This window comes from Furipterus horrens, unplaced genomic scaffold, assembly GCF_987537825.1.
Source record: "Furipterus horrens unplaced genomic scaffold, mFurHor1.1.pri manual_scaffold_4, whole genome shotgun sequence".
Classification (NCBI taxonomy): domain Eukaryota; kingdom Metazoa; phylum Chordata; class Mammalia; order Chiroptera; family Furipteridae; genus Furipterus; species Furipterus horrens.
Window position 1 is genome coordinate 11,552,900 of NW_028327174.1, and position 16,729 is coordinate 11,569,628.

Sequence of the window (16,729 nt, forward strand, 5' to 3'; positions counted from 1 at the left end):
CTCCCTGAGGGTTTTTATTTTTCTGCTTTAAGCAGCCATAGTAGGTTCAACTTTCACAACTAAGTATTCCTATTAGTAGTGCTGCTATGTCAAGAATACTTCCCCTCACTTGGATTCCGATACACTCCTTAATGGAAAAGAATGGGGAAGAGTTATATCTAGAATGCTGGAAATTTTTTCATAACCTTGGACATGTCCATTGGTGTATGTTAAAATTTGAATATCACTTGTCACATAGGCCACAGATTTAAAAAAGCATTGAAAAATGAGCGGTTTGGGGCAATCTTTCAGGAGGGTTAATGTCTTGGAAGACGTATTTGGGTACCATTAACTTCTGATGTCAGTTGTGTTTGCTTTATTAACTCTATTTCTTCAAGAGTCTATTCTTCCATTTGTTAAGACTATTTTGTTTCTCCCATTAGTTTTCCTCAAATAGTTGATTGGTGATAATATACTTGTGTCTGTGGTTGGGATTCCCCTAGTAGACAGTCCGCCATGTCTGTTTATACAGCTTTTTTTGCTTAAAGACTGGGAGCTGCTTACTGCCTAGGTTTAAATTCTGGTTTGTTTTCAGTGAGCTTGGGGTGGAGCAGAACTTCCTAACTGTCTAGTCTTCTAGGTGAAGCTGATCACTGTTCCTCTCAAGCATTACCAGCTACCTTGGGCAATAAAATACTTCTATTATACTTATTTTTATTTATTTATTTTTTTCATTTTGTGGCAACGGATTACTGAAATCACCCATGGCCAAATGCAACTAGGAGTCATTGATATTTCACTGATAGAGGGGAAGAAAATCTTGTCATAGATTTGCAATGATTTCATTGAAAAACAGCAGCCTCATGTGGCCCCTACCATCAGAATTAAGGTGTTTCCATTAGTCATTATTATCTGGAAAATAAAATCATAATTTTAGAAAATTTATCTGAGCTTTTTTTTTTTAAATAAAAATATCCGAGGTACCTGAAAGATGTCCGAAGCTCAAAAAATAGTAGCCAAAGTTCTGGAAATTTTTAAATTACAGAAATTTCATGCTGGCACCGAGTTTCTTCAAAACCCCACAGCGAAAAATGAAGCCATCCAAACAAATGCAGCAACCCTAAAGCCGGGCCCACGTGAAAGTAAAATGTTGCATGTGGGTCTCATGCCAACTGCTCCAGCCAAGAAAGGCTCTTCTGACAAGGAGAAATGGTTTCAGGCACAAAACAATCCGTATTTCAATCAACAAATATTTCTCAGGCTTTCTGCTGGGCATGAACAAAAGCATCCTAATAATATTCAGCCGCTATTCCTGGAAGAACTTCTACATTTGTGGAGAATCATATAAGCAACGTAGCCCTACTTCACTTTGCCAGAGTAGAGAAGAAGAGTCAAGGAGATGTTGTTTGATGGGGGCTGGGGGGTTGGGGAGAAGGAGACAGAAAGAGAGAAAAGCAACTGCCACTGGAAATTTCTCGTTGATGGAGGTTTTTGCTGTGGAGTTGATGTAAACACTTGAGTGAAACAGTTAGAGGCTTTTTCTTCCCTGAAGGAAACGTGTTTTCAGATCCTGAACACTGATGCCTATTCCATCAGGGAACAGGAAGAAGTAGCTTTTGTCTAGAAGAAATCACACACAGGCTTCTGTAGGGACAATGATAACAGTATTTTTGAACACCAAGAAAAGAGCACATCAGCTACTTTGGGGGAGGTGGGGAGAAGGGGACAGTCCCCTGGTACCAGGCATGGCACTGAATGTCTTAGCTTAACATTAAATCCAGTTTTGGTGCCAGTTCCACGAGGCTGGTCTTATTCTCATTTTATCCCCAAGGAAAAGAGGTTCAAAGAGTTGAAATGACCTGTTCAAGGTCTCAGAGCTAGAGGAAGCGGAGGTGGAACCCAAACTCAGAGGTGGATCTGATTCCTAAATCCATACTCTTTCCGGAGGACCAGAGTGAGCAGAACTCAAAAATGACAAGTCTTGCCTCGTGTTGTATGTTGTTGCCTGAAAATTCAACCCAATGGGATGGAAAGGCCGAGATAAGTGCGTCCAGCAAATACTGGGATGTGTCCTCTTTCCTCTGCCCTCCTTCGTGGTTCATCCTCCTTAAAACTTGCCCCAGGAAGTTTGGTATCCTTAGACGGTCTCCCTAGACTGGAGCTCAGAGGCAGCGATGTCTGCCTGGAGAAGGAGAGGGGGTCATCCACTGAGACACGGGAATTAAAGATGACGTGAGGAGGGTGAGTCAGAGATGATGTGTTATTGTACAGGCAATGGAAGGGGAAGAGGGCGCCGAAGACCTAGGCTCCCCACAGGCCAGTGGTTTCTATTCTCCCAACTCTCAGGATTCACACTCACAGAAAGTAGAGCTTTAGTGTGTCTGACTGATGTTATTTCTGCCCGGAGACCATGGACCCTTTGCTGTCTCTCATCTTGGGCATGTTTGGCACATGAAAATAGGCACAGGGTACCCACTGATCTGGCCTGGATAGCAGGAGACCTGAGTAATCCCCTGATTAAGTCAACTCCAGATGGGATTGAAATATTAATGCTAATTTGGGATTCTTCAAAAAAAAGAAAAAAAGAAAAGAAAAAAAAGGCAACTCTGTCTAGCCCAGGCTCCATCTTCTTCCCATAACCAGAAGCCAAGAGACGTGGTTTTGTGAAGGAGCCCAATTAAGCCCTAACCCATCTTGGCAGGAACAGAACATCAGTGAGAATTTCAAAACAACTTGGAAACAGTTAACAGAGAAAAGAAAACTGTATCGAGCTCAAATGAGAGTTGCTTAGCTACATGCTGATAATACCCACAATAAAGAGTGACCATTTATTTACTATGTGCTGCACTATTCAATGCACTTAATCTTCAAACAGCCTTAGGAAGGAATTATTCTTCATAGCCCTGTAATGCAGATGAAGAAACTGAGGCATGGAGAGGTTAAGGCCCTTTCCCAAGGCCCCCTGGCTTTGAAGTGGAAGGGCCTGGATTTGAACCCAGAAGTCTGGGTCTCAGAGCCTGCTCTCTTAACCACTCTTCTGATAAACAGGGGTCACTACTACAATAGTTGAAGTCAAGGGGCCTGACTGGTGAGAGACTGTGGGGAGATGAGCTCTGTGGACCTGTCCCCAGAGGAAGAGGGGATGCCTCCAGGCAGCCTCCACTCCTGAGGGTGGTTTCTCAGGCCCTGACTTGAAGAGGGTGAAACCATCCTCAGAGAACCCTGGGGTTTTCCAGATGGAAGGGAACCTGGGAACCACTTAGTTAGGCACTGGTTGACAGATGGGGAGACTGAAGCACAGGAAAGCAGAGGAACTGTGCCAAGGAGCAGCAGAAGCTGGGTCAGAGGGAGCTTCCTCTTCCAGGAAGCCCTCCCTTCCTTCTCTCCTGTTTTTCCTTTCCTGTGAGGATTCTGCTTCCCCAGCAAGCCAGTCTCCTGCCCACCTGCATGGTCCACTTTGGATGAGCAGGAATTTATGGCCCAACCCTCCTGCCCCTGGGAGGTCGCAGGAAGCCAGGATGGAATGAAGACAAGACTCAAGGAGCAGGGATACCGTGAAGCTGCCTTCACAAGGAAGCCACCCGTACTACCGAGGTTCTCACCCCTCCAGAATGTACAGACCTGCTCTTCTCACCCAGCCCTTTTCTTCACCTGGAACTGGAGCAGTCCTATGAAATCCCATTTCCAAGACTCTACCAAGGTCTCAGGTACCTGCTCAGGGCACATGATTCCCATGTGGACCCCTCCAGTGAATTTCTGGGAGCTGGGCAATTCTGATCTCAGCATCCCTTCCCTCCCTGACCCGTGCAGCTCCATGGAGACAGTACCCACCCTGCCACCATGAGATGGTATTGGCCAGAGGGGAGCTCCTCTCTTTGGCAAGATAAAGGCAAGTCTTACCTTTCCACCTGGAGGTTGACCTTGGAAGGCTCCACGTTGGGATTTTCCCACTCCATTTGCGGGCAGTGCATGAAATAGCAAAGCGTGTACAGGGCCTCAGGCTCCCAGTAGAGTGCCCCCTGCTTTTGGTGCATGGGCGTGCCGTTGCCATGGTGCTTGGCATTGAGGGGCTGCAGGTGATGCATTGCTCGGGACACCAGGTCACCTGTAGACAGAAGTAAGATTTCAGATCCTTTGGGCAGCAAAGACTTGAGGAAAAGACGTGCCTGAAGATCTTTGAGAAATCCCATTTTATAGACAAGGAAACTTAGACTCGAGGTCACAAGGTCAGTTAGAGACAGAGACAGATTTCAACCAGGCCATGTCTGACCCTCATGCCGGTGCTCTTTACCTTTACCCCACGCTGACTTAGTCCTTTTTTCTGAGACAGCCCAGTGCAGCCTTGTCCAGCTCCAAGTCCGCCTTAAGGGTATTTGGTATTATGTCGCCAAGGTGTTAACAAATGGTCTTTACCCTTGATTCAGTAATTCCCTTTCTGGGACTCTGTCCCAATGTTAGAATCCACAATGCAGCAAAATCTTCATGCAGAAGGATTTTCACCCAGACCTTACTTACAGGGTCCAAAATTTGACAAAGAAACAAATAAGTAAAAATAAGAGTGTGCTTAAATAAACTCTGGTACATCCACATGATAAAATCATAAACTTTAAGCGGTTATTAAAAATGTTTACATAGAGGTGCAATGAAATGAAAAAAAAATCCTTATGTTAAAATGGTAAGTGGGAAAAAACCAACATTCAAAATGGCATACAGTGTCATTAGGATTATGTGATTAAAAAACTATGCACTGAGTAAATACCAGAAAAAAATATCAAAATGTTGACCAAGGATTTGTCTGCCTAGTGGGATTGTTGGGTGATGTTCTTTCATATCCAGCTTTTCTGTAGTTTCTGACTTTCAAAAATTTGACAGCGTAATAAAGTTACTGAGGAGTTCTTTACTTTCTTGACCCTTCCATCTAGGGTCAACTTGGAGTGCACTCACTTTTCCATCTATTTTTTCTTGAGAGCTCCCATAAAAAAGCCCAAAACAAGAAAAACCCAAAGGGCATTGAGAAGAGAAGAGGGTCTGTCTTTAGGGTCCCTGTACCTCCTCTCTATTCCCTTAGACACTGGGAAGCCCTTTGCCTCGGGTGGGCTAACCATCTTCTCTGAGCATCATTCAGCTCGTCCTGCCCTTCCAGGTTTCCTGCTTTTGTTCTTGTTGACGTCACACCTTTGAGTGCCCTTTCCTTCATTCTCCCAACTACTGAAGACCTTCAAGGCTGTGATAAAATGCCTCTTCTTCCATGGAGCCCTCCAGAATGCCCCCAGTCAAAATCAATCTCCCCTTCCCCTGTGTATTCCGAACATATGCTAATAAAGCCTAACATATTATTTGTTCAATTCTGTCATATTTCCCAGTCAGTTGTCCACACGTCTACTGAGTCTCAAGGGCAGAGACCATGACTCATTCCTTGTCCTGTTTCTGAAGGAGCAGTATAGTGTAAGTGGTTAGAAACATGCTCTCTGGACGCAGACTGCCATCATCACCGCTATCATGACCTCTATCATCATTTCCATCAATATCATCATCATTATCATCACCACCACCATCATCATAATTTTTATCAGCCTAGTCCCTGCATCAGAGGCCCCGAGGATGTGTCCGAGCAGAGCTGGCCATGGGGCATGAAATTGGCACAGGGATTCTGCCATCACTCGCTCTGCTTTAAACCCTGCTTTATGTATGTGCTCTCTGCTGCTTCATCTGTCAGCTTCATGAACCCAACACAATAAATCACTTGTAACTAAGCTGCCCCGAGTCTGGGCAGTGGGAGTTTGGCTCTTGAAACCTACTTGAGAATCCACGTATAACCAGGTTTCCCCAGCATCAGCCATTTGAGAATCACCATCAGGACTTCTCTCCTATCTGTGTGCTGCAGGTACAATTTATTTACTTAATATTTTTCTTTAAATTGGCCCATTCTTTCCCACAAATAAATTCATTTTAAAAGGAAACGTCCTATCAGTGCCTTAAATGGAAAACCAATATTTTTCTAGGACTCATAAAAAATTCATAGCAATTAAAAGCTGAAAGTGTTTTTTGTATCACCTATGACCATATTCCATGCCGCCCTTTGGGTAACCTGGCTGTAACTGCCAGGCTCAGGCTATCAATGCATCTCTGACTGACCCATCCCCCTGCATGCCCAATGTGACTCTCCTGGGACAAAGGGCCACACATGCCAACGGTGGGATCCTTCCGTCTAAGCCTGAGCTTAGACAGTCTCTTCACTTCCTTCCCTATTCTTCATTTCACCCATGGTTGGCTACCACTTACTACAGTATGTTTTCAAAATCTCCCACAACACTCTTTTTTTTTTTTTTTTTTCCTGGTGGCACATTGGAAAGACAACCCAGAAACCTTTTTTTCACACAGTTGTAAATTAATAGCCTCACTGAATCGAAGCCACAAGTTCACAGTTAAGTGTGAAAACAGGAAGAGGCGTTTTTAAAAATGAAGCCCTCAGTTTTTCCCTGTAAACAACAGAGAGCAATTACACTATAATTGATGACTGTCCAATGGGGGGTTAATTGGGAGCTTGGGGGCAACACTGGGATGTTCCATAGGAGAGTCGAGGCAAAATTGCAAAGGACATGAATACGGGATTGGATGGGACCAAATGCAGAGTCGAGCTGGTCCAAAAGTAAGAAAACCCAGGGCCTCTGCTTCCCCTCTGGTCTCGGTGGAAGACTAGGTGGCCCCGATTCCCTCAGATCTACTCCTTGGTTCAGGGAAGGAGCCCTGGACTGCCCAGCAGACTCCCAATCAGTTGTGAAGTTCAGCATATAGCCTTGCAAATGTCCTAGGGCTTGTGGTTAAAGAGTCACCAGCCTGTGTCAGTTTGGGGACCTCTGTAGTATCCTCATTTAGCTTCTCATTCAAATATTTTAGACACACAGGGGTTCAGTTCTGGTTCTCTGAGTTCAAAATTCAGTTCAACAGAGTATTTAATATTTTACTGAAGTTTCACAAAGAGTTTCCCTCATCTGTAGCATTGTCTTCAGCCCCCTCCCCCAACAGATCACTTCACTGTGGGTTATTCATTTATTCATGTGACATTCAACAGATATTTCCCAAGCTACGGGTGATGTGTTAGGTACTCAGAAGGCAAAGCTGAATGGGACATAGCATAGCAGAGTAGAAAAAGAAAAACCTGGGTTTTAATTATGACTCTGCCTTGGGCGAGACATTTATCCTTCCAAGTCTCAGTTTTCTTATCTGTGAAATGGGAACAATAATACCTTTAACAGACAAAGATGGCTCTGGGCATCACCATTGATTAAGGCAGTCCTGGACTTTAACATGATGCTCTGAGGACAGAGGCAGGGGGTATAAAGAGAAGTCTCAGCCTGCCAGGTGGACCCCCATCTAGGTGCCTGATGACTAACCTTCGCGAATTTTCACATCTCCAATTTATTTTCCAGGAACATGTCCCCAGTGTAGCCTGCAGAGCAAATTTCAGATTCTCAGTCAGACGTGACTGACCCTGATCTTACTGAGGGGACCCTCATGTCCCCTGTAACATGTAAAAACAGCTGCTGAGTGTACCCCAGTGGGAGTCTCATCTAGTGTTGAGGTGGGAAAGCGCTGCCTTTAGATCTGGCTTCAATCTCCAGCCCTTCAGCTCACAGGTGTGGTTGATCTGGCTGGTGTGGCTCAGTAGACTGAGTGCCAGCCTGTGAACCAAAGGGTCATTGGTTCGATTTCCAGTCAGGGCACATGCCTGGGTTGTGGGCCGGGTCCCCAGTTGGGGGCATGAGAGAGGCAACTGATCAATGTTTCTCTTCCTCTCTTTCTTCCTCCTTTCCCTCCTCTCTGGTAATAAATAAATAAAATATTAGAAATAAAAGTTGTTTATCCTCTTCTCACCTCCATTTCCATATCAATGTGGACCATAATGGTAAAATTGGAGATGACTCATATAGGTTTTTCATAGTTCCCTAGTTCAATAGCATCAGCTGCTGCCATTATTATTATTGGCTATGAAGAAGGTCATGGTCAGACTTCTGGCCAAGACGGAGGCCTAGACAGACATGCTGTGTGTCCCTCCACAACTAAGAAGGAATACAACTACCTCAAAACTAGAGACAACCAGAAGTTCCAGAAAATCAAACTGCATGGAAGTCCAACAAACAAAGATATAAAGAAGAAATACTCATCCAGACAGGTAGGAGGGGTGGAGCTGGGGTGGAGAGGATGCAGTGTGGTGACAGCAGCAGCAGTGGCAGTGGCAGGCCAGTGGAAACTGCAGTCACACATTTAAAAAAGTCGGGAGGGACACCCGGGGAGCACTCCCAGCACCAGACCAGACCACGCAGCTCATAGTTCCAGCGTCAGAGAAAATAAAGCCTCATTGCTTTTGACTGTGCAAACCAGTGGGGGTTGGGGCACAGGAAGAAACTGCTGGTCTCTCAGCAGAGTCCGCTTGTTTAAAGGGCCCCCACGGTCCTTGAACATCTGCAGTCCCACGAACTCTGGGGACAATGGCCAGGGCAACAGCTAGAAAGGCACCAGTCCCATAGGGAAGTGGGAGAAGTGTCTGGAAAAGGGACGAGTGCTGAGTAGGTGGCTTTGTTCCCTCTCGGATCCCTCCCCCACATACAGCACCACAATGTGGTGAAATGGGTTGCCCTGTACTGATGAATCCCTAAGGCTCCGTTCCTTACAACATAACAGGAGCGACAGCTCCACCTAAGACACAGAGGCAAACAAACACAGGAGCCTGTCAAGATGAGGAGACAGAGACGTATGGCCCAAAAGAGGGAATGGATCAAGGTTCCAGTGGGAGAACTAAGCAATGAGGAGACAGCCAACCTATCGAACGAGGAGATAGCCAACCTAACAGATGCAGAGATCAAAACACTGGTGATAAAGATGCTCATGGGCTTGACAGATATGCTTAAGTATGGCAAACACATAAGAGAAAAAGTGAAGGCTATGCTAAATGAAACAAAGGAAAACCCACACAAAACCAATGGTGAAGGGAAGGAAAACGGGGTTTAAATCAATGATTTGGAATATCAGGAAGAAAAAAAAAACCACTCAACCAGTGCAGAATGAGGAAACAAGAACTGAAAAAAATGAGCAGAGACTTAGGAACCTCTGGAACAACTTCAAACGTACCAACATCCGAACCATAGGGGTGACAGAAAGAGAAGAAGAGTAAGAAATTGAAAACTTATATAAGAAAATGATGAAGGAAAACTCTCCAAATTTGGCAAAGGAAATAGACATACAGGTCCAGGAAGCACAGAGAGTCCCAAATAAGCTAGACCCAAAGAGGACCACACCAAGATACATCATAATTAAAATGCCAAAAATGAAAGATAAAGAGAGAATCTTAACAGCAGCAAGAGAAAAGCAGAGAGTTACCTACAAAGGGGTGCCTATAAGACTATCAGCTGATTTCTCAAAAGAAACTTTGCAGGCAAGAAGGGACTGGCAAGAAGTATTCAATGTGATGAAAAGCAAGGACTTACAACCAAGATTACTCTATCCAGCAAAGCTAACATTTGGAATGAAAGGGCAGATGAAGTGTTTCCCAGACAAGGTAAAGCTAAAGGAGCTCATCGTCACCAAGCTATTATTATATGAAATGTCAAAGGGACTTAAGAAAAAGAAGATCAAAACTATGAATATTAAAATGACAACAAACTCACAACTATCAGCAACTGAATCTAAAAAATAAGAACAAAATCCAACTAAGCAACCAGAATAGGAACAGAATCATAGGTATGGGGATCATTTGGAGGGTTGTCAGCTGGGAGGAGGGAGGGGGAGAAAAGGGGGAAATGGTGCAGGGACTAAGAAGCATAATCGGTTGGTACAAAATAGACAGGGGGAAGTTAAGAATCATATAGGAAAGGGTGAAGCCAAAGGACTTATATGGATATGAACTAAGGGGGGGTGTTGTGCAGGGAAGGGGGGTACTGGGCAGAGGGAACAAAGGGGGAAAAATTGGGACTACTGTAACAAGCCAGGACAGCCTGATTCAAGAAGAGCAGGGAAGGCTGGGAAAGAATTCTCTCCATCTCAGCTTTGCTAGAAAAACAGTGGTTTCTAGAATCGACTCTGGCAGAGTAACCTTTGAATATGAAGAACAGCGCTCTATGTACACAGAGAGAGCAAGGCTGTATTGATTCAGACCACAGTGCAAGCCAGTCTAAATTACAGACAGATCAGAAAAGAAGGCAATTTTATTATCTTCAGTCCCCCACGGGGCTTATCAACGTGCTTCCTCGCATATGTTCTATGGGACTGCTTAATGAATGTACAAGACCTATTGGTAATTAGCAGCACCCATTTGTGTGCCAACAATTCATATGCGTAAGTCAACATTCAACCACAATGACAGCATTTAATTTGCAGAGCAAATTGTCCTTAAAAACAATTTATGCGGCAAGCCGCTCCTGCAGACTGCCTGCTTAGGTGAAGTGCAGATTTCTTTAGTAAATCCTTTCTCCTAAGAGAGCTCTGGAATTAAGCAGGGTCCCAGTCTAGGTGCTAGACACAGCTGGGAGGGGCCATTAAGATAAACCAGGACAAACCTTTGAGACAACGGGGTACAGAGTGTGTGGACCAGTGAGAGGAGTGGCCTTTTCCCGGGTGATGCCTATGCAAACATGACCCAGCACTGTGGCCAGCTTCTGCATTTCCAGGGTCCTAGGAATGTCTCGGCATTTCTTCTTAGAGTGATGTTCCCCCAAGGGTGCTGCCTGGACCCTCTCCCTCCGGATCCCTCGGGAGCTGTTAAAAGGCAGTCATTTCCTCCTCCCTTTCCAATTGTTGCAGGTGTCTCAAAATATCTTTGCACACATCACCACCTCAGAATAATGGGGTCATCAGAGCTGCTGCTAGCTCTTGTTAATGTGCTCACAAAAAAGCACAGAAAACCACACCACAATTTAGATGGACATTTTAGTGTAATTGGTTTCTTTTGTAAACACATGCACTTTATTTTATGCATTTAAAAATATTCAGAGGCAGAGCCCATCAGACTGCCAAAGGGGTCCACGGCACCCAAAAGCTTAAGAAAAATCACATGACTGACCGGTAATGGGAAGCCCCTGTGACTGGAGGCATCTCATGACTTCAGAGGTTTGATGAGAATGGAAATGTAATTTTCAAGTTCAGGTGCAGGAAAGTGGCTCTAATGACCATAAGGACCCCCTACGGCTTGAATCAGCTACTATTATACTTTGTTTTCCAGAGACGCCATGTGCTAAATGGAGGATGCCTGCCTGTCCTGGGTGGACAGTTGAATTCTCATGGGAAGGTGTGCACGCTGCATTCTGGATCCTGACGCCCTTAATAGTTCAGGATTTTCTAGACTCTCCTACCAACTCGTATTTTAAGATAACCCAAGCGTTTCTGAAATAAATGCTCTAGTCCGATCAGGAACAAACACACAGCTAAGTCATTTGACCATCAATGGGATCAAAAGTAAATATGGATTTACTTTGCTCTGGTTGGTGGGGCTCAGAGTGCACAGCCCTAAATTAGGGGTGCACACAAGCATGACGGTCATTGCTCGAACTGCGGCATACCCACCTTCTCGACAATCCCTCCCATCTCTCCAGCTCTCTCTGTCTCTCCCCCCACCCCATTTGTATTTCCTGAGGACCTACTATGTGCCGGGCAGTATTCTTGGTGCTGGGGTTGTATCAATAAACAAAACAAACATCTCTATTGTCCATGAGACTATATTGTGGTAGGGAGAGATAGACAATTTAAAAAGTGAGTAAAACATAGGGTGTGACTAAGGGAAAGAAAGTGACTGCTAATGGTTACCAGGTTTTGGAGGATAATGAAAATGTTCTAAAACTGATTGTGGTTATGGTTTCACAGCTCAATAAATATACTAAAAATCATTGAATTGTATACTTTAAATTGGTGAACTGTATATTAATTTTAAAAAAAAGCAAAAGACAAAAAAATAGAGTATGCCATAGGATAACCGCTGGGGAGAAGGGAAAAGCAGAGAAAGGGATAAAGATCCTCAGGGGGTCATGACTTTAACTAGGGTGGTCAGGGAAAGCCTCATTGAGGTCACATTTGGGTGAGACTTGAAGGTAATAAGGGAGCAAGCCATGCGGATATTTCGAGTAAGAGCAGTCCAGGAGGCAGGAACGGTAAGTGCAAAGGTCCTGAGGTGTGCCTGCTATGTTCAAGGAACAGCCTGGGCCAGGGGCTGTAGTTCAGTCGGTCAGAGGGGATGGTGAAAGAAGATGTCTGAATGATATGGGTTGAGGGGACCGGAAGCAATTCTGAGAACTTTGGTTTCTCCTTTGGGTCAGATGGGGAGAGATGTGATCTGATATATGCTTTAAAGGAATCCCATTGTGAAAATCAAGGGCACGGCCACCATTTATAGAGCACTTACTGTGTGCCAGGCATGTGGCAAACTCCTCTATGGGCATCAAATCACAACTACAATCTAAGTGAGAGACTATTATTTTCTCTATTTTAGGAAACTGTGGCTCAGAAAAGGTTAGGAACTTGACTTCCTCTAGTTGACAGGGTCAGGGAACTGACCAGGTCTGCCTGACTCCAGAACCCGCGTCTTGCCCATGGCCAACATGTCACTGTTTTATGCACATGGCTGGTGTTCAATACAAGGTGTCACCTGGCTGCTTACAAAGCACTGCCCTGTGGGCAGTGGCGCCTCAGGAACAGGGAAGGCACGGGAACCAGCATCCACTTACTCAGTTCTGCGATGCTGCCCACACGCGTGGCCAGCAAGGACTGCTCGATGGTCCTCAACTCGGACTGGCTGAACATGGGCAGTTCTCCTGGCTTGTTCGACCGCTGCGGGTCTCGGTGAAGATTCAGGCTGTCCGGCAGGCACAGAACTCCTGCAGTCAGCGGGAGAGAGGATGAAAGGAAAAATGGATTGTTACTTTTCAGTCAACCAAAGGAGGGGTGCCAAACTTTTCCCAGCCTCTAACCACACCGGGGTTGGTACCACAAAGCCAACGTGATGACTGAGACTCCGGACTTCTTTCAGAAATAATGTCAAGCCATTTAAAAAGATGTCCTCAAGGTCCTGATCTGCTCATTTTAACAAACGTGTGGGCATTTGTCTGTATGCACATTTCCAAAGGACACAAAACAGAGCAGGATCCTAGCTGCTCAGAGATGCCTCAAGGGAAGCCCGTGGTCACTTGCTCCATTCTCCGTCCCAGACGCAGCTGCTGTCCCTGAGTGTCCCGCAGGAAGAGCCTCTGCTGGCAGTCACTTCTGAGGACTTGCTTTATTGGCCCAGCACCTTTAACTCTGGGTGGCTGGGCTGTTAGCTGTTATATAAGGCACTTGCTTTTTCCGTAGAGCTCAATGTCAGGAGGTAGAGAGTCCCCGTGGAAATCCCCGGAATCCAATTATTCTCTTTCCTCCCTTTCCATTCTATGAATATTTAGTGAGAACCTCAGCACTCACTCTGGCAGGTTAGTCAGGAGTGTTCACTGTTCCCTTCACCGCCCCAGCCTCCCCAGGCAGAGCGTGCTTCCTCGCTCCTTGACCTTGGGCTTGACTACTTACTCTGGCCAAAGGTACATTCATGAGCACAATGGAACTAAAGGCCTGAAAAGCACCTGTGCCGTTGAACTTGCTCTCTTGTGCCTCTGCCACCATCATGACAAAAACATGCCCTGGCTAGCATGCTCGTCTAAAGAGGGTAAGAAACACACAGAGCCAATCCAGTACCAACAAAGCTTAGAGCTGGCCCACAAAAGCAAATGCCAATTCGGTAGGTCATTGAGAGAGCGAGGTTGTTTGTTACTCAGCATGATGCTGGTGATCACTAACACACACGCCTACCGAGTGCCGATCCCTGAGGGCACAATGAACAAGGCAGGTACTGTGCTGCGTTAGGGGCCGAGGACACAGTGATGGACAGAATGCACGCACTCCCTGTCCTCAGTGGGCTCACACTCTAGGCAAAGGAGACAGACTGCTATACACGTAATACAAAGCCGTATGAGAGATGCTCTATGGTAGGAGGAAGCGAGGAATGAAGGCATGTCTTAGCAGGGACCTGAACAATGAGCAGTTGTCAATAAGTAGGAAGCACCTACTGCACACCTGCTGTATTCCCAACCCTGTTGGGCATTTTGAAGATGCAAAAGAATCAACATATGTTCAAGTCGTTTATGAACTAACTGAAGAGACAAGACTGGCAATGAAAAATAATTTAGGAACAATAGGATAGTATCAATATACAGGTGCTAAATTATTTAACACACCTGGTAGGGTGAGGGGAAACAGAATACAAAGGTCAGGAGTTCAAGTCCACTCCTCATTCTGCTGGAACCACAAAAGCTCAGCAAACAAGGTTCCTCCTTTGAAGACGGGGAGATGTGAGGTGGCGCCTGTCACATACCTCTTCTGGCCTGTGCTTCCAAATGAGCGGCTCCAGCCACACTGAGCCAGTCGTTTGTTCCTGAATGTTTCACCTTGACACCTAACAGGCTGATGCAATGGTAAAGCAACTATAAGACCTTTCTTTGATGAATAATGAATAAACAGAAGAACAATGCAAATGATGATTCGATTTCAATATTCCCATAATCAGGAAACTGGTCAGGTAGGTTTCTTCCTGAGATTGTTTTTCAAACATGTTTGACTGTGATTCAGAATAAGAATGTATTTTATACCATGACCCAGTACACCCACCACTACAACCACCACACACACACACACACCTGTCATGTTTTCCCTGGGGAAAAAAAAAAAAAAAAAACCCTCCATGGAAAATAACACTGATGCTTCTTGTTATCACATGATGCACTCTATTTTTCTTTTTACTTCTATTTTATTCATAAAAATGCTGTCTGTAGCATCAAAAGTGATTTCGTGGTTCACTAATGGGTCACAACAGGCAGTCTGAAAAACACTGGACCATGCTAGGACACAAATTGGCATTAGCCGGACAGTACAGAGTCAGCATTTACTGGGCGCTACCTCGTGCTGTGCTAGGCTCTGCACGGAACGTGATCCCTGCACTTCAGCAGCCCTCAGCTTTTCAGGGAAGACAAGACCTTCACAGAAATCCCCATCATCCAAGGCTGGCCTCCTGCCTGTCCGCTCTCACGTAACAGCTGAGTCATCCTCCTGTTGCCTGGGGACTCCCTGAGCCATCCTTGCTTCCTCCTGGGTGTTCGCCGGCCCAGACATCTGGTCAGAGGCCAAGTCAAGTAGACGTTGCCATGGCAAGAATGTTGGGCCAATTCCTCATCCGATGCCCCTGATGTCCCCGACTCTTATTCAGAGATTTACTACCTTGGAGAGCTCACTGCAGGTGGCACTGGATGATGGTGACCCAGTGTAATAAGGGGCCCAAGGTTTCTGGTGATGAGAGAATGGGGTGGTGGTCAGGGGGCTTCATAGCAAAGGAGATCTGAGAGTAAGCCCTGATGTAGGGAGGATGAAGTTACCTAATTAATAGGAAAAGTGACCCGTATATGTACACACAGGACTCGCAGGATTGCTTTCCCTTTGCATTACATTCAGCAAGTTCTCACCCCAGAACGGCACCTGAAATGTTGCTTCACACGTTGGTTGTGGCATGAGCAAATGGGATGTGGAGTCTGGACCCCAAAGTTTCAGCCCTGGCTCTGTCACTATGTTTAACCTTGGGCAGGTCAGAGAGCCACTCTGGACCACATCTCCTCTTCGGTGAAACAGAGGTGGCAGGAATGTCCTTGCCTCCCTCACGGGGTTGCTGGGGGTGGGGAGATAAAATGAGCTAATGTCTGTCAAAATACTCTGCATGTGCTGAGCAAAGCGGTAGGTAGGTGCTCAACATATGTTAACTGAGATGAAATCAGTGAATGTGTACAGAGTTTTAGACTATTTTATGCTTTATCATAAGAATAAACAATTTCCCTTGTGATTATTCCTCCTTCTTTCAAAGGGTTATGAAATTTAAATGTGAAAACATAATTATTCAAAGAAGCTTTTAAAGCTAGCTTACTGAGATTTGGAAAATCTAAATTGAACTATTATGCAAAGATTATATATCAGGATTTACTATCCCCCACGCCCCCGCCCCGTCCTCCTTCCCTCCCTCCCTCCTCTTCTGAGGACTCTAGACGGAGTATAACATAAACTGGAGGGTTTTTTTTTTTTTTTTTTTTTTTTTTTTTTTGGTCTAAAAATCAACTAGGTCAATAAAAAGGTTCTAGTATCACATTTCGGTGTCAGACGCGGGTCTCAGTTTTGGCCTGCTCTTCAATTTCCATTATTGGAGCCAAAGACAGCCACAGTCTGGGGATTAAAACTCAAGTTCAGAGACATGGAGAATGAAAGTTCAAATAGGACTTTGATTGGACCTAAAGGGAATTATTTCCCTGGCGAGAAAGTGATCACCAGCACACGGTGGGCTTGAAGAAGTCATGGTCTCCCTGAAATTCTTTGGGTTTTGTATTTGTCTGGGGGAAGTTCATTCACGTTCTCAGGGGAGTCTGTGGGTCCTAAAAGGTGCTTAACTATGTAATGCCTCTGAGGTCCACATTCCCAGCCATGACCAGGTTTCTCTGCTTGGGCTGACTGGTTGTAGGTGGGATAGCGTGGGCTGGGCATGACCATGGGCCTGGACAGAACTGAGCCCCAGTCTTGTCGCAGCCCTTGTGTAGGCCAAACCGAGCACTTCCCAGATTCCCAGTCAGCTTCCATGTCTGTAAAGAGGGCTTAAAGTATCTACTTCATTGATTTATTGTGGTGATTAAACAAGATGCTGTATTAAAGC

At 45.4% G+C, this 16,729-nt stretch overlaps 1 protein-coding gene across 1 annotated transcript in view; it reads right to left on the minus strand.

Moving 5' to 3' along the window:
• The window catches only part of ABTB3 (ankyrin repeat and BTB domain containing 3), a 270,479-nt gene that overhangs the window by 90,451 nt on the left and 163,299 nt on the right, over positions 1-16,729 (minus strand). Inside the window, exons 2-3 of the mRNA XM_090272559.1 lie at positions 12,690-12,839; positions 3,880-4,084 (exon numbers count right to left, since the gene is read on the minus strand). Of these exons, the coding sequence (XP_090128685.1) occupies positions 3,880-4,084; positions 12,690-12,839 (355 nt within the window). The remainder of the gene's footprint in view (positions 1-3,879; positions 4,085-12,689; positions 12,840-16,729) is intronic.